General features: G+C 39.8%; 2 protein-coding genes across 6 annotated transcripts in view; one reads left to right on the top strand and one right to left on the bottom strand.

The window, feature by feature from the left end:
• The window catches only part of usp45 (ubiquitin specific peptidase 45), a 38,777-nt gene extending 16,468 nt beyond the window's left edge, over positions 1-22,309 (bottom strand). For 2 of the 4 annotated variants that reach the window (XM_053432028.1, XM_053432030.1), the window contains exons 1-8: positions 22,008-22,309; positions 21,224-21,334; positions 20,744-20,913; positions 18,417-18,517; positions 17,864-17,964; positions 7,792-7,943; positions 5,812-5,907; positions 4,152-4,282 (exon numbers count right to left, since the gene is read on the bottom strand). In XM_053432028.1, the coding sequence (XP_053288003.1) occupies positions 4,152-4,282; positions 5,812-5,907; positions 7,792-7,943; positions 17,864-17,964; positions 18,417-18,517; positions 20,744-20,913; positions 21,224-21,326 (854 nt within the window). In that variant the 5' untranslated portion in view covers positions 21,327-21,334; positions 22,008-22,309. The remainder of the gene's footprint in view (positions 1-4,151; positions 4,283-5,811; positions 5,908-7,791; positions 7,944-17,863; positions 17,965-18,416; positions 18,518-20,743; positions 20,914-21,223; positions 21,335-22,007) is intronic. The other 2 variants (XM_053432029.1, XM_053432031.1) reach the window with 1 other exon arrangement.
• A 630-nt stretch (positions 22,310-22,939) lies between these two features.
• On the top strand, positions 22,940-26,208 carry tstd3 (thiosulfate sulfurtransferase like domain containing 3). 2 transcript variants are annotated; one of them, XM_053432356.1, is made up of 5 exons: positions 22,940-23,278; positions 23,645-23,815; positions 24,606-24,765; positions 25,160-25,259; positions 25,404-26,208. In XM_053432356.1, the coding sequence occupies exons 1-4, from the start codon at positions 23,140-23,142 to the stop codon at positions 25,209-25,211; spliced, it is 522 nt and encodes a 173-aa protein (XP_053288331.1). In that variant the 5' UTR covers positions 22,940-23,139; the 3' UTR covers positions 25,212-25,259; positions 25,404-26,208. The 2 variants fall into 2 exon arrangements, with proteins under 2 accessions (XP_053288331.1, XP_053288330.1); XM_053432355.1 differs by having other exon boundaries at positions 22,958-23,278; positions 25,160-26,208.
• Positions 26,209-26,825: the final 617 nt, after the last annotated feature.

Below are 26,825 nucleotides of genomic sequence, written 5' to 3'. Positions count from 1 at the left end.
GCCATCTTAAAGGTCACTACAATGGAGAGAAATGTCCTAGTCCACAGGAGCAGTTCTTGACCCTGTCATTTCAACGACAAGCTTTAGACAAGTCTGAATGTGGACTAGCTACTGTGTGGAGGAGTTTAAAAGAGAAAAATGGAAAAGCTCAGCCTCGTTCAGAATGCAGCTGTAATCACTCACACTGTGTGGATGTTAGTATGTGAATGAGACCTTGAGAGAGTTCTTTCGTAAACTGAACTTTCAAAATAAACAGAATAGCTTTCACACTCCTGTTAAAACTGAAGAGCCAATCATTGTTACAGAGAGGTAATAAAAACAAACTGAATGGCCAAAGCTGTCATATTTAATCTAAAGATCAATATTAACGCATGCATTGATTTAGTAACATGCAAGGAAATATTCCAGCCTAAAAGTTGTCAGAGATGCCAGACTTCTTCTGGAATGTTATAACAAGCAGAATTGATTAAATCAGTATCACTGGTAAGAAAAATTCAAGACAAGATTTTGTGAGGTTTTTCATTTTAAAGTACATTATCACTCAGCAGAGAACATACCTCCACCAAGGCCCAACAGTTCCCTTATGGAACCACATTTAATTATTCAAATTAGACCAAACAATACACACTCAAAAATATCAAAAAATATTATTATGATTATAATGCTCTACAGTACATTTGATTGTCATTCAAGCATTCACACATACATTCAGACAGTAAATCTGTTGGCAGGACTTTTTCTTTGAGGGGTATACCGGAATCAAACCGCCGACCTTCTGCTTCAAAATGTCATGTTTTTTTGTCAAAGAGAATTAACAATCATGTGAAAATAAGATATTTTTTTAATGACTGTTGCAAATAACACTATTCGAGAACCCAGCAACAAAACACATTGTCCATCCGGATTCTGAGCTACTTTCACATTGAAAGTACCTCAGAATTGTATCACCCGATATTGATTTGGCTATTTGTCACACCAGTGAATAACTGAAGATTAAAGTTTAAATTTTTTTTTTTTTTTAGATCATCATTATCAAGCCAGCTCTATCTGTGTTTAGGAAAATGCTGACAAATATTAAAAAGGCGTTTATCACATGTTTGAGTTAATTTTGAAAACTGTTCTTTTTTCTTCAGCATATTAAGTCTTGATTTTTACATTTACCTTAAGGAGGATCTACAAAACTACAACAAACTGGCCCTAAAAATTGGTCACTTGTGGTACCATATGGGAAATATTCACATCTCTATTCAAATGCATGTCAATGGAATAGATTAACCCTAAATACCACGCGTGAGTGCGATGCTTGCTGTCTGAATGCACAATTGCCTGCATGTGTTCCGTACGCTGAGGTGGTACCAGGTGAGGTGGCAGCGCGCACACACACACACACACACACACACACACACACACACACACACACACACACACACACACACACACACACACACACACACACACACACACACACACACACACACACACACACACACACACACACACACACACACACACACAAGCTCGGTACCAGAATAACTTTCAAAGCCATACCAGAGATGTACCCAGTCATCCAACATTAAATACCCTGCTCACCCACCTGCACTTCAACAGTACACAACACCCCCACCAACCCACTATCTTACATACACACACACAGGCTGGACCCAACCAGCAGTGCACCATGCTCAAAGAAGAACCCAGCCGTTCATAAAAGAGAGGATTCCAACTGCCCAGTACACAAAAGTGCAGCCATGAATATGCCTGTCACACAGCCTGTTAGACCTTGTGCTGGATCCAACATGACACAGGTGGTACAGCAGTGTGGCAAGTAGCAGAAAGAACTGCAAATACCTAGCTGCTGCTCAGTGTTTACCATGGTCCACTGCAGTATGTTGAGATTAAAGTGTGTAAAAGGCATTCAGCTTGTGACCGGGTGCTTCCTGGGTCTGGCTGGTTGAAATGGTCACTGCCAGTAAGGGGGTTTTAAGCTGTGGCTCTGCTATTATGTGTTGCTGTTGTTATTATGGGGAACTGCAATGGCACAGTTTGACGACTTCACTGACCCTGAGCTCAAATATCTGCATACAGATTCAGGGCTTTCTACAGGGATATGAATAAACAGGCCAGTGGGGAAAAAGCAACAAGCCACTGGGGTCCGGGTGCATGACCCTCCAGAGAAAAAAGTAATGCCATTGCTTCTTCATATACATTGATGTTAATTATGACGTATGTAAACATGCAGTGAATTATTTCAAAAGAAAAATAAGGAGAAGGAAGATTTAGAATGAACATTCACCTTGTTTCACACAAAGCAGGAGGAAGTGATTCAGTGACAAGACAAACTTTTAGCCATGAATAAAATGTATGCTGTGAAAAAAATCATATCATATGTTACTGCAGGAGTGTTTTTAGACCTACACATTATATCATAATTACTTTACAAAACATGATTTGGAGAATCTGACATAACTAAATATTGTTTAAAGAGTAGTGACGTGAGAAATGAATCAGTCCTCTCTCCCCTCTGCTGCTGTGACTGGTACCACTGTCAAGGGGGGTAGTTTTCTAGAGCTGAACCAGATTCATCACTCAGACCGACATTTTTTGTTTTAGCTTCTCTATAACAATTTGGTATTAGCTTTACAACCACACTGTTGTTAGGTAAAACATGTCTCCTGCACACTGCCACCAACTGTTTCTACCACATTTCTACATGTTTATTGAACAGGTGGTTTGATTAAGTTCTTAATCTGTCTTAGAAGCGTAGTCAAATGGGAGAAAGTCAAAATATGAGAGCACAGTAAAATTGTATGTAACTAGGAGAACTTAGTAATTAGTAGTCAAGTATTTGGCCAACAGCCGCAGATTATGGAAAATACTGTGAGTAAAGGTAATAGTATCCTCCCTGGTAATTTTCATGTTAATAACAATACAAACTGAGATGAAAAGGTCCGTTCTAACTTCCATAATGTTAATTAAATGATCTATGAATAAGTAGGGGTTGACGCAGTTGTTTTTGTTTCCTATCTTAAACTATCATTACTGCATTACCTGTATGACTCCACCAAACAGTGCAGTTTCTACATATTTCTACATAATTTTGTCAATGTTGACCTACACTTCAGATGTAATAAAACAGAAAAATATAACATGCCTCTATACTGTTCCTGTGGTGTCATCCAAGTGTCGGCAAGGATGGAAACTCGGTGTAAATGACCTTGTTTCGAGTCGAATGTGAATGTCCGGGCTTGCGGACAATTGGATGACACCAAACGAGCAGTTTGGAGGCATGTTGTGTTTTTTCTGTTCTAATACGTCTGAATTCTAGGTCACCTTTGACTTCAATTGTATTGAACTTTGCGTCAACAAAGTTTACCCCTGAGACTCCAGAAGTGTTTTGTGGACTTAAAGATTTCACCCACCCATCCATCGGCATAGTGGTGAGTAGTGAGTGAATTTCCATTTTTAGGTGAACTATACTTTTAGGTAGTCTTGAGATAACACATTCAAAAGGCCAAAACATGTTTTTTGAGTCCACCGTGACATTTACCTTTGACCACCGAAATCAAAACAGTTAATCGGTGAGTCCAAGTAAACATGTGGGCCAAATTTAAATTAATTTCATTTAGGTGTTTCTGGTGGGTTATATTCACAAGGCAAAATGTGTTTCAGAGGTCAAAGACCAACTTTGACCAACAAATTCTAAGCAGGTCCTCCATGAGTCAAAGTGAATTGTGCCAGATGCAATGAAATCCCCTAGGGGCAGTCCTGATGCATCCCATTCACAGCACGTGAGGCCACTGTTACCTTGATCTTTGACAACCAAATTCAAATGAGTTCATCGTGTAAACCAAATATGTGTACCTAATTTGAAGAAATTTCCTCTAGAAAGTTTTGAGATATTGCATTAATGAGAATGGGAAGGAACAACCCCAAAACATTATGCCTTCAGTAGCCGGAGGCATAGAAACAAAGAGTTGAATTTTATATTAATCAAAAAACCTGTTGACTTCCTACTGTTTAACCCAAATTAATGCCGCAGGTATCATCCGCACTTAAGCAATGCATTAGGATACCCAAACATTTGTCATTGCATGAGCACTTACAAATGAGATGATCTATGGTGAAAGGAAGTATAAGGAGTAGTGCCTTACTTCTGACAGAGCTGGTTGAAAAGGATCTTGGGATTGACGTGGCCTTTCCCGGGTTCTTTCATGGTTTGGAGGAAGAGAAACATGGCTGATGTCAGGGGCTCTGGATTAGGCAGCGTTACTGTCAAGAGACTCTGGAAGACATGGAGACAAAATTAAGAAAAATTTACTTCTAATTTGTTATGGCAGGAATGACAAGCAAAAAAGTTTATACAGTAGAAATGGACTTATTCTTTCATTTTTATAGTAAATGGGGAACTTGGATGTTTTATAACAACTTACTGATTCTTATTCTAGACAAATATTTTTAACAGATCCTTGGGGCTTACAAAGCCACTAAATAATTCCCTAGCACCTACCAAGTGCACTGATCATGAGAGGAGAGCTGCCATGAGCGGGCGTGGCTGGAAATACTATTTGACGCATACAGCTATTAATCATAATACATATTATATGTATAGACCTTTTAAGAAGGTACTCAAAGGCACCTAACATGGTAAAAACAGTGACAGTACAAACAAAACAACAAGGCAACATTATGGAAGTTAAAAGATCATATATTACATAAATAAATCGCAGATTTAAAGCAGATTTAAAAAGGAGCGTTTGAGTACATTTCTGAAGGAGGTGAGTGAGGGAGAATGTCTGAGGTGTTGGGGGAGAGAGTTTCCAGTGGGAGGGGGAAGCGATGCAGAAGGTCCCGTCCCCCCAGGTTCGGTGCTTGGACAGGGTAAGAGGGGTGATGAGGTTGGTGGATCAGACGTTGTGCATGGGATTGTGCCAGTGCAGGAGGTCAGAGAAGTAAGCGGGGGCGAGGATGTGGAGGGCTTTGTTTGTGATGGAGAGAATTTTAAACAGTATTCTTTGTTGAATTGGGAGCCAGTGAAGGTTTTGAAGGAGGGGGGTGATGTGGTCTCTGGTACAGACGGGGAGCTGAGTTTTGTAATTTGTTGACGACTTTGTTGGATGTTGTCTTAAAGGATGCTATTCCATCATATAGTTGAGTCATGAGGTGATCAGGGTGTGGATGAATGTTTCAGCAACTGAGGGGGAGAGGGAGGGGCGTATTCAGGAAATGTATTTTAGGTGGAAGAAGGCTGCTTATGTAATATGGTTGACGTGGTGTTCAAAGGACAGGGTTGAGACGAAGATGAGTGGATGCGGGAAGAGTGGAGCCACCGATGGAGAGGGAGAAATTGTGGCAGGAGTTGGTGATTGATTTGGGGCTGATGAGTATTTTCAGATTTTCCGCTGTTGAGGGTGAGAAAGTCCAGGTCTTTATATCTGTGAGGTAATTTGTGAGGGTGGAGCAAGTGACGGGAGTGATGGATTTGGTGGAGATGTAGAGTTGGGTGTTGTCACCATAGCTATTCAGTATAATACCAGTGGAAGTAGGGTATATGTTTGGATGAAGGCACTTAGAAGCTAGGTGTGTCTCCTACCAATCAGCTTACATAAGTTACAGTGAAATTCTAATTGGGTAGATTCCCCTAGAGCCTGCAAGTAGGACCTTTATAACAGAGAGCTAATCAGGAACCTCTGTACTGAAGGACACTGGGCACTGCAGAAGCGGCACCCTACAATAAATAATTTGTCCTCTCTGTGGTCTGGTTAAATAAGACTAAACTTTGAGAGGAAAACAATACATTCTAGAAAAATTTACCAAATTAGTGTCCACAGGGGGGGAGATCCTCAGCTTGTATCCTTTCTCCTTCACTTCCTGGATGAGCTCAATGAGCACGTGCGTCTGGGATAAATTCTGTGGGGATAGAATACTATTATTTTCACCATGTCACATAAAACTTGATTATGAATTAACAATGAATTGAATGGCATTGGGAAAAGGTATGCAGGTACGAGAAGACACTGAAGTTGAAAAATCATTAAGAAATCAGTGGAGCATAAGACTGGTCATATCTTACTATTTATCAAATAAAAAGTGCCATCAACAATATCTTAGACAGGTAAAATACAAACACTGGTACCACAAAAAAACTTTTATAATCCTTCAAAGATAAGAAACCGTTACCAAACGTAGTTTGTGGCAATTCAATGGTCAATTAAAATATCCTCGTTGAGAGTTACCTACATTTTGGTTAGAATTAAAAATCATGTGGTGAGTTCATTATTCTGAAAGAGGCTTTCAAATCTGTCTAGGATCTATGAGTTTGAAATGTAGAGATCCTTGGTGAGGAGGTAGCCTGAAGCAGCCATTGTCCCTTCATGTTAGAGGAGCATCTTTTCCTCCGCTTTCAAGAGATATTTGTTTTGTCACATCCTAGCAATGAAGACAGTTGCTATGGAAAACACACAATGGAGCTGGCATTGTGAATGCAGACACAACTCATCCTTTGACAATTATGTGTTTTCACCAGAAAGATTGCAATTTTCAAGGAAACAATACAAACAGACAGGGTGAGGGAGGGAAAAGCATGTAAAGCGCGCTCACTCGAATTTCAATCAACGAGGAAGGCCCTGAGGGTGATTAACAAAATGGAGGGAAAAACAGCTTCATTGTTGAAGAGGCACGTCAGTTTGCAGTCACCATGACACGACCAGAGAAAGACTGGGGAGGCTCTATAGCTGTGTTGTATGTGAACGTGCTCTGCACCAACTGAGTGCCACTCATGCATGGGCAGGTGAATGTGTCCAAGCCAGCACTGCTTTTACTGCTGCATTGAATATACTCCAAAATGATCTCAAGGTCTAACCTGTTTACAATCAGTCATTAAGAGAATGTAATCTGGTTCATATTGGCCAGACTCCTCAGAAGCACTGTGTGGGATGTGTTTATGCTTTGTAAAGGCAAACATATGCATATTGTCATGTTAGAATGGAAATCCCTGTGACTCATTAGGCTATCACAAAGTCCATTGAGATAAAGCCATGACTGAGAAGCAGGTTATCTTCAGTAAGACATCCACTTAAAAATAATGAGATCATGCAGAAGATTTATAATGACAGATACAAGCAATCATACTTACTTATGTCAATTCATAAGGTACTGGTTCTAACCCTATGGTGTTGTACTATGCAGCATCTATCTGACAATCCGCAGTATGTAGTTAATGCAGAAATCTCTCTGTATGTGCCTCGCATATCGAGAGAACTGTTCATCTTATTAGCTTTACACTCGCCATGTGTATGTCCATGTGTCAAGGCCTGAGGAAGTTGAGCGGATTTCCTTCATGTGAGCTAGTATTTAGAAAAGTTGTGAACTCGAATCTGCAGACTCTCGTTTACTTATAGCCGACATGCAATGTTAAAGAAAAACACCAGTAAAGTAAATTATTCAAACTTATATCGAAACCCCAGAAATGAATACTCTGCACCATAGACGGTATATAAAGCTCTGCACAAAATGTGCAGCAAGCAAACACTAAAATGAGACAGTATGTTGTAGAACTGATTGAGGAGGACTCACTCATGACGAGGAATAATTCTGAAGTAGCTCCGCAACAGTACCACAGGCCACGCGAACAGTACATCCCAAACCATCAGATTCAGAACAGTCACTGCACTAGTATTTCATCATACGTGACAAAAATATGTATGTTGTTTTTTCCCCGTTACCGTTCCTTTTTTCTAAGTTATAGCAGACAAATTCAACCAGGAAATTATAATGTTAGTTAGTAATACCAACCTGCATGACAGCATTGAAGAAACAGGTGTTGCCAAGGTTATTGATGCCTTTGACAGGAACCAAGGTGCTGTTACTGGTTGGATTCTTGCCTTTGGATGGCTCAGAATAATCTGATGCTTCCTCTCGCAGCTTGATGATCTTGGGTGATGCTGCTAGAACACAGTAGCCGGATCTCATAAACAATGTTTAATGGTAAAATGCAGCAAAAGACAACAGTGTAGCCTGCAAGTTAGAGAAATGTTGTGAGGTTACGGTGTGAGGGAAATCTCTGAAACTGACAAATGATTCAATTTCTAAACCCTGTTTTCAATTGTATAGTTATTTTTGTGCCACGACTTGGCAGCCGAGCCTGAAGCTGCAGCTGAGATGGTGGCTGGGTTGTCAATTTGGTTGAGAATGAGGGTGAAAGTCGACCTTGCAGCTGAAAAAATTTCAGCTTCCCTTAAAAATGGGATTACAGCTTGATGCAGGAAGAAAAAAAAAGGGCTTGGCCTTGAAGCGAGACAGGGGCTGGGAGCAGGCTGCTGGGATGGCAGCTGGAAGGAAAGCTGGGTCATTTGGGGAAGCAGATGACAGCTGTAGAAGTTTCCGCTGGTTAGTGAGGGAGGGGTGGGGGAAGGGGTTGGAGAGAAGATTCTCCAGAGCCAGCTGTTTGTCCCGATCACCAATGAAAACTAACCTTAAACAGCAAATAAGACACAGATGGTCCAAAGCTAACGGTGTCATACAGTGTGCTAGGGCAGACTGGAGTAGGTACTGTAGCTGTGTGATGGCGTGCCAGCAGCTAACAACAAAGTTAACACCACAATGACGTAAAAGCAATAATTCTTAAGTACCATGTGATAGCAACTACTGATTCCAAGAAATAGACATTAGATTAAAGAGGTTAAAGCTTTCATGCAGTCTGTTTAGTTAAAAAGAATGGAGTGTATTCTGTCTACATCCTGAATTATCAGCATGTATAAAGCCAGGATGGATAAGACTGACACTGAACCTTTGTGGCAACAACAGATAAGAGATACTTTAATTTTCCTACACCTTGCATTGTGCCATAAGAAGAGGTCGGATCCAATGAAGCTTTGAGCAGAGTTATAACATGCAAACAAATATTATAGATTAGATAGAGCAGATTTTTCCTCTGACGCCAGAGTAATTTAATACAGAGAAGATATGACTATAGGCATACTGAAAAACACGGCACTTAAAGTACAAATGAGTTTGGAAACAACAGCAGATTCCAAACAATGTACAATAAAAATGTAATAACCTGCAAAAAGGAGGTCATGTGTCGTATGTGTTTGTTTGTTTGATATTTAGCAGGATTAAGCAAAAACTACAGGACAGATTATTAAGAAACTTGGTGGAAGAATGTGATATGTATCAGAAAAAAATCAATTTTAAAATCAGCTCCACTCCTACTCATGTTGTATATAATATGTTTAATAAAGCAAATATATTGGTTTGCTTTAGACTGAGAACAGTTTTTTTCTATTTGACTGCGAAAACTGGATGATATCTTCATTTAGAGGAAGAAAAGCATTTGGCCAATATGCTTGCACAATAAAACAATTTAGTTTTTTACTCTGGGAAATGACAAACCGAACATACCTCGTCTTTTTATCTCAGTAGTTTTATCAACAGTTCACTTTATTGTGAACTGTGGCTGTTCTGGTTTTCAAGATAAAAAAGAAAGTAAGGTTGCAAATATGGATGATGCACATACACTGAGTTGCCTGCTTATACATGAAACATATTTAGACCGTTATCTGGAAAAATCCTGAACGAGGAGAAAAAATCTCTTTATGAGTCCGCACATAGATTTGTTATAGTTATATATAACATTTTTTGTGTGTTTTTCTATTATATTTCTATTTATCAAAAAATGAGTCTGTTAGTTCGCAGGATTGAGCAAAAACTACCAAATGTATTACCACGAAACTTGGTGGAAGGGTGTGGTATAGGACAGGGAAGAAGTCTAATTCGGATCAGGGGGCGGATCCAGCACATTTTTCCATTTTCTTTAACATTACAAGATGTTTGTAGAGGCATTTTTAAACATTTTCCTGGATTAAATAATAAATCATGAACAGAAAACTGGATAGTGAATATATATATGTGGTTTCATAAGGTGACTATTGGGCCTTGGCAGAAGAAAACATCTCTGAGAGCCTTTCTCGTTACTATCTGACTGATTCTACTTAATTGGTAGGAGGGGATTTGATTTTATTAAGGATCAACATTGTATACTCTTGTTAATATTGAATAGAAGTTGGGTCAGAGCAAAGTAGTAGGCAGAGCCTTTATTATGTGATGTAGGTTACAACATCACATAGATCGTTGAATACACAAGCATGAGAGTTAACACTGTGTAGCTGGTCCATTGCAACATTATACCTAAGTCACTATGATTGCCTATGGTTCTTTAACAAAGTGGCAAGTCAGTCATGGTAATACATTTACAATGCTAAAAATGCTATCATTGTCTTAAAGAATGCAATGAGGTTTGTACTATATAGTAAATAAAATGTAATATTAATACTTTTTATTAATATGTATTATTTTCTGATAGCCAATTTTACTGGGCATATATTGATGCCCTAGGCCCATCAGACTAATACTGGTAAACAAGAAGGTTTTCCTTGAGCACTTCACCACCACAAGCCAGTCAAGAGAGCAGGCTGGCAGAGAGATCACTGGCCGGGACCCGCTTATGTCCGAGCCAAAGAAATTCAATTGACCCATAAACCATCATAATCATCATAACAGCCTGCACTTTTACTCTCACAATTCTTCTCCTGAACACAAAAATGACCTTGCCTTCGCACAAATTCTATTCACAAAGCCACTCCTTGCGCATAACACATTCAATGAAAAAGCAATTCAACCTACAGCTTTTCCTCCTCAAGGCCAAGGACATCAGCAGGATTGCCCAAGCCACAGTCGGTGGAATGTGAACCTTGGGCTTTTCACTCGTGGCCTGGTAATTTACATGTTATATATCTATAAATTTTCTTTCAGGTAACTTCCACTCAAAAAGGTGTGAAAGTGTCACTTTTCTGTCTAACTGAGTAATTTAGCCTTGAATTGGCATTTTTTGGATGACATGTGGAGAGAGCATTGTCCTGTCGGTTGTGTTCTAGTTTTGGGATCGAGGAGGTAAGGGCGAGGTTCAGCTTGCCGGGACAGCATGCTGTTGTGGCACTCTACCCAGTGGTGCTAAATACATCTGGCCCTCCATGCTGGCAACATCTGGAGGCCTATTTCCATCCTCAATATGTAGCCATAAGGGAGTTCCCATATGTCAACACACACACAATGCATGGACAAGTGGAGATGGGGAAAAAACTGTAACCCCCAACCCCCCCCCCCCCAAAAAAACTTGAAAAAACTAACTCTATTATCAGATTTGGTGAGAGTCTGGGAAGGTGTGAAAACATGTGTCTACGCTAGTGTTGACAACTGAGCCAAAGAGAAAGTAAACGAGAGAAAGACAGAGTGTGTACATGAATGAGTGTGTTTACTTGTTGTGGTGTTTTTGAGCAGAGACCCAAAATCAACAGCAACTCAAGTCGGGGAGCTACAACTGACACTCAAGTTAAGAGGCAGCAGAGGAATGACTAACTGGGCGGAATGGGGATGCCGACGGACACAATCTGCATCTGGGACCGTCACCCAAGGTAAACAATGTTCAGGGAGCCATCTGGTTAAGAACGGGGAAAGGGGGGGCTTAAGAGGGCAGTGGAGGGGGGATGCAGTGGATGGAGGGAAGGGTTGCAACGAGCACAAGCATATGGAAAAACAGATTTTTCCTCTCCCTGCAGCAGTCAGTGAAGGCAAATGTCAGCATGCGCTGCGTCCACGCTTGACTGTGCTGCACTCGGCACCACCACCTGGCCCTCCTTGCTCAGCCACCGAGTATGGGCAGCAGTGACACTGCGGAGCCTTTCCCCAGGGTAGGAGGAAAAGCATCACGGTGCTCAGGCTCATCCACATGCATGCATGTACACCAACACCTCCTGCACTCCCTGCTCTTTTTCACACAAGAGATACACAAAGAAATGTGGGACTTGTTTACTTTCACCGAGAACAGAACTCGAGCACTTCAGATAGATAAAATCAAGCAAGTTTAGCTATATTATAGATTATTCGGTCTCGCTTGTGTTTTTTGTCTTTCTGTCAAGCTGACGCAAGGCCAACACCAGACTGCATGAAAAAGAAACAAAAAAAGACTTCATAAAACATGTCATAAACAAAATGCATTCTTTTCAAGTTTGTTTTGTTTTACAATTTAATGCAATAGGGTTTTTTTGTTTACCGGCTGCTTATTGTAAAAAAAAAAAAAAAAAAATTTACAGATATAATCAACACAAAAGCAAGGCTGAGAGAGAATACACTTTTATAGACCTCTTCATTTGGTTCACAGTTGGGCTGAGAGAGTATGAAATTGTATGGCCATTGGGCAGTGTAGCAATGTGGAGGGTCAGCTCCCTTCATGCAGAGCAGGCAGTCAAGAGGAAGGCCAGGCAACACCAAATGTCTTATTAATTCGCTAATTTGTTGTGACTGCAGGGCATGAAAAGCCTGTTTCCTTGCCATCTGAGGCCAAGAGAACCCAGTGCCTAGTTACTTAGAGACACACACACACAAACACACAAACACAATAATGTATACACACAGCTTTTGCTACCCACTATCTGGCCTACTTTCTTGTGCGGTGGTGGGAATTAAGACGAAATCACCCTTGATTACCTCCATGAACGCACCACCAGGGGACAAGCAGCTTCCTGGCTACTGACTCAGCTAAGCTAAACTGACAGTATACTAAAGACTGTGGTTTCCAAAAAAATCTACAACCAGAGGCAAGAAACTAGGTGAGTAAAAGTGTAATGATGATACAACACTATATCCCCCACTTCAGCCTTTCACCCAGGTCTCTAAGAGGGAAAGTCTACAGAGATGTCAGTCCTGGAAATATTGAGCCCAGGAGCTAACAAGACACAGGTTTCACCCATCCAACGTTTACATCCCGATACTGATACCTCATCTATTATTAGATATTACTAATTTACTGAGTAAAGATCATAAACAAGAGTTTGACTGATCAGAAAAAAAACATTGCTAACTTGGTAAAAACAAATGTAACAATTTCAAATACATATAAGAGTCTCCCCACTGTTTATATTCTTTAAATTTTAAAATAATTTATTATTGGAATAAATAGTGCACAATAATCTTAACATAAAATGTATTATTGAGTATAGATTTGTTTAATTTCAGCGGATTACTGAGTCCGAGTCCGATTACTGATGACCGTGGTGCAGGTCACCAACTTGAGTAGGGATTAATTTGTATCCATATGATTCATAATTTTTCCTTTTTAAATTATCAATATATAATAGGGGATAAATAGTTTACAGATTTACATTGTTCTCTATCTCTCCATCTCTAAGACAAGTGAGGTCAACCCTCACCAAATTACACTACTTTGTCGCATGGGGCACCCTATCCTTTAAGATAAAAAAAATATGTCTGGTTGGTCAAGCCATGCCACCACACATGCTGACACAGTACATCTCAATCCTTCCCCATTCCAATATGACCCATGCTCATCTTGTAACCGAAATACCAAACGCACAACTTCACCCTCCCTGTGAAACGGACATTTAACTGCGCGTTGCACTTGTGTGTCTAACTATGTGAATAGCTGAAATGTTTCACCTTCTTCAGTTTCATTCACATAATCAGCTAAGAACAGATTTAAGTTGTAGTTTTCTGCTCCCTCGTGCTATATTGGCACTCCTCCTTTAAGGGATGTAGGGATCCACCAGCACACTGCTTACATATGATATAGAATAAAAAGCAGATATAAACAAAGACTAACATAAACATGAATGTAATAGATCAGCCATATTTGTCACACTTAATCCAGCTATTGAATCAGCATCAGACCAATGTTCAGTGGTAGAATCAGATGGGAGCATCCCTACTGAGCACACAGACACACGTGTGCATGACCTCACAATCAAAGAGCCGTCGTACATACATTTGACTAATGACTTGCTGTGATGACTAAAGGTGTCTGGAACAGCACTTTGCAGGGACATACAAGTATTCTGTCAGAAACTAATATCAATACTTCTGCTTCTAGTGGAAACTAGGATGAAAATATCACATCAAATTAACATTGATAATGTTAAAATAAATGTTTACAGGAGTCTAGTCTAAGTTATATTTCTTAGTGAAGACCATTGAGAAAAAAATATTTTAGACAGATATTTCATTATGATTGAGCTACCATACTGTCAAAGGGCTTACAAATGTCAGTCTTACTCACTCTTCCTCAGATTTATTTGAGGAAGAAAAAGGTAATAAATGTTTCATAAATACACCCTCAGTTTCAAAACAAGAATTTAGATTTTTGGAATAAAAATCATAAAATATAAAACAAGTATACTGTATGCCTTGTAAGACTGTGGTAATCAAATTTTAGAATGACCATATAGCATCAAAATAAAGAAGGGTTGTTGATGATTTAAATTGTATAAATAAAATATGTATGATAATACAAATTCCACAGAGACATAATGATACAATAAGATAGAGAATGAGGACAATAAGTAACATAAAACAAGAAAGAATTGACAGAAACTAGCTTCAACGTCTATTCAGAACAAAAATTTAATTTGCTTCACAAAGACTCCCCAGCTGTGTTACAAGCTGAAGTCTAGCTCTCTGAGGTCAATTAGCTTTTTACTGGGACACTGGTACTTGAGCTGAAGGCCTTGATGGTGAGAGAGCACAGTTAATCGACTTTCTTTCTTCCTTGAGCTGTTGTTGTACAGAATTATTATGGATTCTGAAAAAAATACTTGCTGGGCCTCTTTTGTGGTTGGGGTCTATGAGAAAAACAGAGCCAAAACCTGGCCTTCACACTGAAATGCAATTTTTCAAGCTCCTCCAGACAACAACCACCTATTCCTATGCAACAGTGGCTGCCCGCTTCTATACCTATTTGGCCAACCGGTGTGGAACAGTTGGGTACGATGAGAAAGGTGACAGGTAATTTAAAGAAATAGGAGGAAGCTGTAATGAAACTAGCAACTGCCCAACTCATCAGATGTTTCCTAACAACAGTGGATCCCTAGTTGCCCACAAGTACACAGCATTTATACATTTTATACAACATATAGATGACACCAAATGTGTATATATGGAACAAAACACACACACAATGCTTAATCAGAGTCTTTTCTGTCATTATATATCGCACATTTTAACAAAAAACAACTAGGAACATAGTAATGGTGAATATGTGTAAGTGTCAACCAACCTTCGATCTTAAATCTCAATGCCTAATCTACATCTTGTGCTCTTGGAGATCCTGTTTGCCCCTAAACAAAAAACACACTATATCAGATTTAGAATGTGCAAATTCCTCCAACGTTAATCCAATTCTGCTTTAAGAAGAGCTCTGCACCCAGTTGACTTTTGGTGGTATGATTTTTATTACTGAAACTTTAAATCATATGTAAAAGGCCAAAAAATGAGATAGTGTTAAATGAGATGTTATAACTAAGGTTAAGAGAAGACAGTATCTCCATGAGTTGAACATTTGTTCCAACATTCTATGTATATGTATCTGACAGTGTGTCCACTGAGAGTTAGTGCGTTCCAGCTGTTAGGATTTAGTCACTCTGACTTGTTGAGGACCCTGGCTCTCACTAGTGCAGCTCACAGGCCCAGAGGTGGTGAGACGTACAGCAGCGCGGCGGGGGTAGCAAGGGACAGAAACAGATAGTGATGGAAAGACAAAGAAGGACAGAACAGAGGCTGTACCCCACACAGCTGCTCTTGTTCTTCAGGGAACCCAGCCGGGAAGCATCACTCAGGCGCTTAATTCCTTTAATGTGTGCAGTCATGCGACTTGCAGTATGAGGATGAGGGGTGGGGGGGTTTGCTGCAGTTTATATCTCACATATCTGCAGCCATGGCTGAGAGACTAAGGGTGGACCAGCCTGACTGGGCCTGGGTGATTGGCCTCTGGCCACAGGCAGCTAGGCACCGGGCAGGGGGCTAAGCTGAGTCAGCCAGTGAGCCTAAAAGTGATAAGGCCCACCACTCTGTTCGGCTACAGCCTGTTGAGAGGCTTCTCAGCACTCTAGCACAAACTACGAGCAGCAACAGAAGGTGAATGCATGTGTGTTGAAGTAAAGTAAGGGGGTGGGGGTGCATATGGTTGACTGACTGGGGTAGGAGGGCTCAGGTGGTCTGAGTAAGTTAAAAGGACATGAGGCTACGACAAAACTAAAGTTCTCCTCAAACTCAAATTCTTCCTGAAACCCTGATAAATCGTGCTAATATAGCTACAGTATATCAAAAAGAAATCATGCTGTGATGCCGGATGTTCTCAAGCCAATGCAGAAACAGCATACACATACATATGCATCAGGTTGAGCTGCAGTGTGAAGTCCTGGAGTTCTAATGACCACAGCCACCAGGGGGAGCAGGTGTACTGCTGTCAACTCCTGGTGTGGAGGTGATACACTGACAATCATAAATGTGACCCTTTGTGAACAGGGGCCTGTACTACAGTTCTAAGTTCTACATACCCAGATTATATTTTCAATAACCGTGTGAAATCAAAAAATCAGGCTAAGCGGTCACAGGAAGCTGGTTATCAACTTGATAAGTCAACCCAGGTTTGCCTCATGAAGATCTGAGAGGGTGCAGATGAAAGGGGCGTGTTTACTGCATAAGACCAATCACAGACATGAACAAGTGAACTGACAACAAAGCCACATACTTCACAACAGGGGAACAAACTATTATGTTAGAAAAATACGAGGAGTGCAGGAGTTTTCTAGTCTGGATAACACATTATCCAGACTAGAAAAAACACAATTAGAGCTGCTAAATGCAGGAAGGACAGAAGGTAAAACATCTCTTATTGTGTGAATGTGTAAGTTAAGAAGGATCTATGCTGAGCTTTAGTTTGACACACACTATGTGCACTGACTCAGAGGACACACCAGGGTGTAAACATTGCCAATTATTAGTCAATAAAAACACATGGACCTAATTGTCCACCATGAACGTGACTGTGCGCACCTACTTAAAGAAAAGGATAAAAGTATTTAACTATGTGTGGTTACCCCGCCACTAACACACCCAGTATATGAATATCAGTAAATTAAGTAAAGGAACGTAGAGTGACGCAGACAGTCTGTGGTACTGTGACTGTGAGCACATTGCTCCTACGTGTCAGGGTGGTTATGTTCGGCCCCAGCAGCTGACAAAGGTTTATCATCATCTCTGATGAGGATCTATATCTTTGATTTAGATCCTCATCAGAGATGGTCAAATGATTTTGTGGGTCTGGCCTGGTCCTCCTCAGAGAACAATCCGTGCACCGAGATCCACGGGATCCTTTTTTTTAATAAATATTATTTTTTTATTTTGCTCTATGTCAAAGGAAATGATTGGTCAGTGCGCAAAGATTTTATGCGGGTTGAAGTGAACTAGCTTTGTAAACTGAAAAGTAAACCTGATAACTACCCCCAAAAATGCAAATCATGCTTCATAGTATAAGACTCTGGTAAGTCACTTCATCAGTATCACTTACTTCAACACTTAATGATTTGACGATAAAAAGATGAGCAGGAGTAGTCTTGTATGAAGTGATGGTGTTATTGCGTTCACAGCCTTGGGTGAAAAGGACCTCTCCACTTCACGTTCTGCTATTATCACATTATATTCTCGATATGTCTGTTGTAACTCGGATACAAAAGCTCATTAAATCTTGTTTGAGATTCATCAGTGGGAATTATTACACATAATTATGCAGCAATAATATGTGATTCTCATAACAAGTAATGTGTGTGTGTTAAAGATCAACTATTTTCTACTTTAAATGAAGACATGGTTGCTAAATTAAAGGAACACTTTAACAGAAACGCAAAAGGTGATTTCTTGCCTTGGTGAAAATGCATTGAGGATGGACATGTCTCATAATAAAAGCTTAATTCAGCAGCAGTCTGTGGCCAGACCTTTGGAATGCTGCAGAACTCCTCACCTGACGTTGCCTTGACTGAGTGCTTTTGTAAAAAGTCCAGGGACTGAGCCAAAGCCTTCTTGTTGCAGTGAGTGGAGAGCTCCTCATTACATTCAAAACACCTGTTACAATGAGAGGGGGGGGCGGGGGGTCATAGACAGAAACAGAAAGGCTTTAGGTTACAGTGGAATTTTACAACCCTCAAGGAACTAAATGTTGAAATGAAGCATTATTTGACGACATGATTATTTGGCTGAAGTGGAAAACCATCAAGTTCAACTATCAGAATAGAGTGAACAAGCATTCATACCAGATGAGTGCACCTAAAATGAAGTAATAAAATATATAAAGGTTTCAGAAACTGACTGGAAATTGTAGTCGCCAAGATCAAGGACACTTCAGGAAAAAACGCACCTTCAGTGTATGATGTTTGAAAAAACACTGGGCAACTATTGTTTTTCTATTCAAACCCACACACTGTCAGCATCTTGACATGTACAGGTTGACTAGCACTGTGTGCAGTCTTGGCTTTTTCATCCCAGCTCAAAATGAATGCAGTTCTTAGGTTTCTCACCAAGCCTTCCATGTGCTCAAGCTAATGGTGATGCAGTGAGACTCGGGATGGAACGCTTGATAGTGCTTGACAGCGTGCTGGATACCAGAGTGGTTACAGCCCTGCAAGATAGATACATTAAAAAAATTGTGTTAAAAATCTTAACTAGCACAAAACATACATGTCTATGTTTAAAAACAATGACTCAATCCCACCTCAAATACAAGTTTGCATGTCGAGCAAAAAAGGACATATTCATATTTTCAATAATGATTTAAAACTTTGTTTAAAACTATGTTTTTATCTCGGTTTGTTTGCTTGTTTGTCTGTTAGTTAGCAGAATAAGGCAGAAACTACAAGCCGGATTCCTAAGAAACTTGGGGGAAGGATGTGGTACTGGTCAGGAAAGAACCCATTCAATTTTGGTGCGAATCCATATCATGAGACAGATCCAGGACATTTTCTTCCACTTTCTTTCACATTGTGAGACAGGGTATTTTTCCACATTTTGTTGATATCTCAGAGAACAATTAATCAATGTTTAGAGGGCTGATATTAATTAGTGTGTGGAATTTGGTGCTGATCCAATTATAAAATCTGTATCTAGTAAAGTAAAATATGGTTTTATAAGGACACTGTTGAGCCCTGGCAGTGGTATACCCTACTAAGTGCCATTCTAGTCTGTTATATCAAAGAAGAAAGTACAGCTTTGATTTGTCTAATACATACATACATACAATAATACATACATACAAAACAACACGTCTTATAAATGGATATACTGGTGACTGACACAGTACACACACACTTTTACACTTTTTGTGTTTTGAATCAAAAGTTGAACATGAGAGAAGAGTTCAGAATTTCTTCTTATATTTCCTGATGTATCCATCTTGATGTGCTGAACAGTATAGGACATAGCACCTTAGCACAGTTGATGAGAGAAACATTGTGTTGGTGGCATCGCCACCAACCTGGACCAGCCTTAACCTGACACACTCATCTTTATAGATGATGTATTGCATGATGATAGCAGAGTTCAGAAGTCTACAGAAACTACAGAGAGATGTCAACTACTCGGGAGGAACTTAATCATGCAACAATAAATGGTGCAAAAACACACGGTCAATGCAACACAGGACTTCATTAGGAGGAAATGTGGAAGGATTTAGTCACTTCCGATTTACCTTACAAGAGCTGAATTTTTTCATGCGTCGAGATAACATACAAATCAATGCAAAGACAAGTCTAGGAGGGAATTTGCGTCTCTGGCCCAGGGAGTTCCATTTGGGGTGTTCCAAACCATGCTGGAGTTGAAATATTTGAACTCGGCCATCAAATTTGCGAGACACAATGTTGCGTCATCGCTGAGAATAAAAATAAGGAGACTCAGTCCTGGCGCCGACCTGAGACAGAGGATGATCAGACCAGTCACTGCTCAGCATCAGGTAGCCCTGGAAATGACAGTCATCCAGACAAAGCTCCTGTAGGAGCCAGGGATAGTCCCTAAACTGTGTGCTTTTCAAGGTGGGCTTCTGGACCCACAAACAACGGGGCTGGCTTCTCCGGCAATTAACCAGAATAAACACATATGATCCCTAGGCGTGTTCAGGGTGTTATGAAAATCCGCGCCTTGTTTAGTACGAACGCACATGTTACGGTGAAAGGCCGGGAAAACTTAATAATGTTAATGTATTTAGATGTCAGCTGGTCACAGTCTTGATGTAGTTATTGCAAGCAAGGGCTGTACAAATAAAAACAATAAATTGTATATACTTTAAGTTACATTAAAACCATCTGTTCCCTTACTTTAGTCATTTACAATATATATATTGGAAATTGACATGGTGAATATCCAGCAATCTGCCTCAGTGTGTCTATGCATTGTTCCTGTTTGGGAAAATTCATATGAACGCCATCTCAAGTCTTAACAATATCTTAGAGAGTCGCGCAAAATTTTGGTAAACGAGATGCTGATGTCATCACTTATAAACCAATAAACATAATTGTAAAATCAGCTTTAGTAACTTTTAATGTGAATTTGTGAAATGTTGAAATGTTTGTGGCAAACATCAGAATTTTATGCTTAACGTGCATGTCACCCTTGATCCCTTTTCTTTGTGCATCATTATTATGCAAATATTGTAAAGACAAGTCCAAATGTTGTTTAAACACTCTAAACACATTATGGTTACAGTGTCCATGTTTTTTCCACATTATGACTTCAAAGCAGATGAACCCACTAGAGTCTGAACAGCGACTTCACAACTCGTGAAATGGGACCTTCCAAGGAGAACGTGAATGCACAGTGTGTTTTCACCATTTATTATTAGAAAAACCAATCTTACCTGGAAACCACACTTTAAACACACCAGGATGTCATGTGATGCTGCTGGTTCTCCGTCGATCATGGTTCTCTCCTTTAGGCACTCAGAGCACATAAACCACACGCTGGACAGGACCGACTTCTTCACTGAGCTCAGGTCCACTGCCTTACTCACATGCTGGCAAGTCAACCCTAATTTAAAAACAACACAAAATCAATTAGTGATAAAAAACCTTGTGTTCAATTCATTGCAATATAAATCCTCTCTTATGGATATTCTGCCATACCTACTAACATAAGCCCTTCAGTCCTGATTTAGGAAGAGAAATAATAATACCCCAATGATAAACAGAAATGACAAGTTATTGTTCAGCTGAACATTACTTGATAAAGAACACATATCTTACGAAGAACATAAGAGTTGATCCCATTTACTATGCACATGAAAACTCAAGGCCCTAACTTTAACAGCCTGGTGTCCAGCAATGCTTCAGGGACTTACCACTGACTTCATCTGACGACTCTTCGTCTCGAGGTTTCCTCGGTTTATTCGTCCGCTTAGTCATATCGACGGCTTTTAAAGAGAAAGGGTCCTTTAGCCGCATCGGGAGCTCTGGAGGTGAACACAGAGGACAAACAACTGTTAAACCTCAAAATAAAACAACATGAGCATGACTGTGTTTTAACAGTGACACTTAAACTCGTCTCTATCTTCCTGTATCATGTTACATTACATTTAGCTGATGCTTTTATCCAAAGCAATTTCCAATAGGTGCATTTACATCTTACTTATTGTAGCAGGTAACCATCAACACAATGCAGTTCTTCAGTGTTTGTACAGTGACACAGTTCTGTTGTACCTCAACACAAACCAATGTGTGCTTTCATGTTTGAGGCCATTTCTACATTGTTTACCTAATATAGACGTGACCACCCTTAAGTATCTTTAGAGCTGATAGTTATTAATCCCACTCAGATTATAATTTCAATGTCACCGTACAGGACTATTGAGGCAAAAAAATGGAGAATATCTGACTGTGTAAATACTTACAGAGATCAAGGTATGTATATATTTACTGACACTCAGATTACAGGTGTTACTATATTCAGGTTAACGACCGGGTAATGCACATAATAAGATTAAGAGGCCTCAATTAGACCAGAGCGTCGGGTTTAGATGGATCTAATGGGCCTTAAAGTTGTTCATCAAACAACATGTGAATTATTTTAAATCTCTGAATGTTATTTCTATATTTAGAATTTAGGAGAAGGCGGTGTGGACTCACCTCTTTATTGCAGCTCCTATGTTGCCTGTGTTAGCTAACCTGAAGCCAACAGTGGGATGTCAACTCTTCCTAGCAAACAGGCTAGCTACATTAGCAGAATAAATAAACCATTATAGGGTGTGTTTATCCATCAACACACGGAAACATTAAGACATTTCATGGGACAGTTCTGTCAACAACTGAACGGTGTCTCAACAACTCCTCGTGATTTGCCTTTAGCCAAGCTGTGGCTAGCATCGACTAGCAACACAAGTCAACATGTGACGCACTACGGCGGCTCGGTTAGGCCCAATGCTGCATTCAGGGACAGCGGACCTAAACTGGAGGAGTCGAAAAATCACAGGGCTGCGTTCAGGCGCGCGTTTGTAAAACATCTGATCGGTTTGTTGTGATATTCAATTCACCTAGGAATAAAAATGGAAAGATGGACTCTTGGAAGAACCTGAGTTATAAGATGAGGTTTTGCTTCAAGTGTTTTTATTCTATATCGTATCATTATTTTATGTCATAAGACCGAACAAATATAACTTGATGTAATAAGGTTTATGTTATAGGAAAGTTAGTGTTTAGAGAGGCTGAAGCAGTTACCTGCTTCCTCTGATATCAGCATGGCAGCATGAATTTATCTCTCAAATTAATCTGATGAGATGTGGCCATAGTTTATGTAATAATAATAATAATAATAATAATAATAATAATAATAATAAACTGTATTTATATTACGATTTTCTTTACAATGCTATAAAGTTGTTCAAAGTGAAAAACAGACGAGGATATTAGCCAAAAAAGAGATGAAGTATGTGAAAAACGCTTCACATATCACTTTGCCGTCTTTTCCCACGACCAGGAAGGCATCAGATACAATGTAATGTAATAACACTAAGCCAGATTAACATGAACAGCTATGATGATCCTCTGACTTCCGGAGCGTTGGGTTAATGAGTGTGTTTTATTTGGTAACGAAGTCGAGCTCCAGACTATTTTGGTCCTTTCGGTGATCCGTACTGTGGCGCAGGCGCAGGTCATACGTTTGTGGGTGAACCTGACCAGTGTGACTCTGCCACTCAACTCCATAGTGACGCTGGGTTTCCATGTTGATTCAGTGCAGGTATAGAGGCTAAAGTCACCTCACATGGCTCTCAGGCGGTGCTGGAGGTTCACAGGAGTGGTCCCGCGGCTGCTGTGTCGGAGAGGCGTCCAGCCCGGTGCTTCTGTCCCGGAAGGAAGGAGCTCTGTACCCGGCCTCGATCACACTCCCCCCGGGTGCAGAAGTGAGTCTCACATTTAGAACTGTGTTCATTTGTCAGCTTGTCCACCGTCCACATGAGTATCTGCTCTCTATCAGGTTACATAATGTTTCACATAACAATAACAACAACATTCGTCTCTATCAGTGCAAGTTAATGTCTAATGTGCATCCTGTTTCACTGGATATATTCTGCTTACGCTGCATATATTCTGTGTAACTGTATACTGTTAACACTGTAACTGTTAATAATGGTTATATTTCCAAGAGTTTATATTGCATTTTTACTTATTTATAACATTTACTGATGTCTTATTTGCTGCTGTAACTCTTACAATCTTATCCTATACGTATTTGCACATGTGACATGTTTTGCTTTTTTTGCTTTCAGACACAGAGTTGCTTTTGTACAGGGGATTCACTTCAGCGCCAACCAGCACAGATGTGACCTACGAGCAGCTGAAGCAGCTCCTGGCTGGCAGAAAAGCTGTGGTTATAGATGTCAGGGAGCCCTGGGAGCTCAGAGAGTACGGCTTCATCCCCGGGGCCATTAACATCCCCCGTGAGTGTTGATCCAACTAAATTACACTAATAGTTGTTGTAGATTTGGTTTATCCAATAGTTTATGTTGTATGCAGGTCATCATCCCACCGTGGAGGGTCCTTATTCATAAAGTCGGTCTTATAATACATTGATTAACCTCTACAGGTCTCTAACAGACCATGGCATTTATTGTAGCATGTTTATTAAAATGCAAAATTCCCTGCATTTTACATTCAGTGTCAAATGAAAATAACTACTTACTGCTCTAAACCTTCCTGTTTTGAATGGACTGTTATCGTGATCTGTGTTAATGCTCTGGAGTTGACTTCAGAATTATTCCTTATCATTAGTGAATCCCCTCAAACAGTTAAACAATTTACTCTCACCTTTTATTGCTTGCATGCAGAGCTTTTTATAAACTATGGTGCAAAGTGAAGTCAGAAAATTTGTATTCATCCTACATGGTTTATCTGAAATGAATTTGCTTTATTATTGTTCACATGTTGGTCTTTTGTTTAATGATTTACTTAACTTGTGCTATTTTTTCATTACATGTCAGCTATAAAGAACTATTGAATCTAACTTCACTGAAGTTTGTGAGATATGAGTTCCTCCTCATAGAGTCAAACAGACCGATAGACAGGAGGACAGACATTTTTAGAATTAGAAGGTAGATATTGAATATGTTATATTCTGATAAGTGTAGTTACACTGCTTTGGCGCTTCTACTACAACAGTACCATCAAACATTAAACCCTAACAGCACATCTGGACCACTCTGATCTGTCTGTGCCTCTTTGTCATCGCAGTGGGACAAGTTAACACTGCCCTCCAGCTTGTTCCAGATGATTTCAGAGAAAAGTATGGTGGTGAAATGCCGGAGCAGACAGACAACATCGTGTTCACCTGTCTGGCAGGGATTCGGAGTGAGAGGGCAGTCAAGGAAGCTGCGTCGCTGGGATACAAAGAGTGAGACACTTCTCCCTGACATATGTTTGTCAGAAACATTCTCACCTGAACACAAAGTCCAACAATTATTGAATTATTGTAGTGATGTATTGTAAGTGTGGGTCTGGATAAGGGTTAGAGTAGCAGTATTCTTTTATGGCTGACTTTGATAGACTTTTTCCCTCACTGACTGACTTTTACATTCTTGAGATAGCAGCTTGAGGTTATTTCCCTTTTGTTGCTTAATGCCAACCCACCGTGCTGCCACATGTCTACTAACACGTAGAGATGAAGATTCACTAAATTGAGAAATGCAGTGGAAAAAATGATGTGTACGATAAGGTCAAACACATTCTTTTTATTTTCGGCACACAGTTCATTCTAATTCCTTCCTTTTTTCTTTTCTACATTTCAGCATTTATCATTACCCGGGTGGATGGAAAGACTGGGCGACAAATGAGCAATGAGAAAAAAAACTTTATGTATCTGACATCAAACTGGAGATTTTTCAGAAGGTCATTCACTTTATTGTTAATTTAAGAGCCTGAGATGTAAGTTGTTCTCCTCATGGGTGAATCCAGAGGACTCAGCAAACATCAGCAATCAATCCATTTCAACAGTGTTGACTTGAAGTTTCTCGTATATATGTTTCACCATAGAATACCCAGACACCCTTTGCAGCTCCTGAACAAACGCATCCAGAGGGATCCGATCACAATTGGTCAACGCTAAGTGCAGGTGTGAACACACCCTTATGCGTCCTCAATGCTTCCTGAGATCTGCTCACTAGAGGTGGTGTGGGACGGATGTGGCCACATATGAAGGACTGCCTACTCAGCTGACTTCCTCCAACCTGCTACAGTTTAAACATATATTTACCCTTATCAGTGTCCGTACATTCAATTTGTTCATAGCCAGCAACACAATATCAACACTGACCACCGAATGATGACTGATACTTTATTTATAATTGTTCGTAGAAGAGCTGCACATTCATTCAGTCCCTCGTGTCTCCTCTCGTTGTCTTTCTGTCACTCGCTCATGCCAACATACACATAAACATTGTCATCGGACACATTTGTCAACTCAAACTGGGTAAAACAATATAATTTGGTCTTTGCAAACACAAATAACGTACTTGATTATTTGCAGAGAAACTTAACTCTGTCTTCTTGTGAGTGCATCTCTGAGGACTGATGTTAAAACCAGGTCTGAACAGGCCTATTCGTTCAGTGACTGTAATAATCAGCACAGCTATAATCGGACGATGTAAACACATTTTTTATTTAACAGACTATGCAAATGACTACTTATCTGTGTATGATTGTGGGTTAATGAGCCGCCCATGTATTCTGAACAGTTTTCAATGTGATGCATTGTAAATATATAATAGTGTTCTGCTCAACAGTTTGTGCAGTTGTTGCCAACATCATTCAAGAAATAAAATTGTAGTTTTGATTAAAACATTAGTTGTGTGATTTTCTTTTGTTTGTGAAATTTCACATCTTTGATTTTGTGAAAAAAAAATCATGGAAAATTTAAACACTAATATTATTTGGAAATAGAATCATATGTGCATTCAAATGAAACTGCAAAGTTTTAGAAATTTCAGTTGTTGATTTGGTCAAGAAATCCCACTGAGTCTTAAGTTGTGTTTACTGAGGGATCCATAACTGAAAAAAGTATGTTTATATAATACAGTTATTTGGTTGTTATAATACTGGTTTGTTGAATTATTTACAACAGCAGAAGACAACAAAAGCTCCACAACTGGTTCAAGTCTCTTATAAATGTATGTTGAGTGGAATAAGTGGTGTTTAGGAAGAAGGGGTATCTCCCCTGGGTTCCGATCTGGGTTTATACCAAAAGTTAAGATGAGTCTAAATGATCATGAATTTGCTGCGACAATGTGATTCTGTGAAGTATGACGGTTTATTTTCGATGTGTTTTCTCTTCTCCTTTGTTTCTTTACAGACTTTTTTCATTAACTCCACCATGGAGGTTAAGTTTTCATCCCTGTTCGTTTGTTTATGTGTAAGCAAGAATACACAAAAACTACTGGATGTATTAACATAAAACTT

Source organism: Pleuronectes platessa, chromosome 10 (genome assembly GCF_947347685.1).
Source record: "Pleuronectes platessa chromosome 10, fPlePla1.1, whole genome shotgun sequence".
NCBI lineage: Eukaryota > Metazoa > Chordata > Actinopteri > Pleuronectiformes > Pleuronectidae > Pleuronectes > Pleuronectes platessa.
Note: the sequence above shows the minus strand (reverse complement) of the source record. Positions and strands in the feature narration are given on the sequence as shown.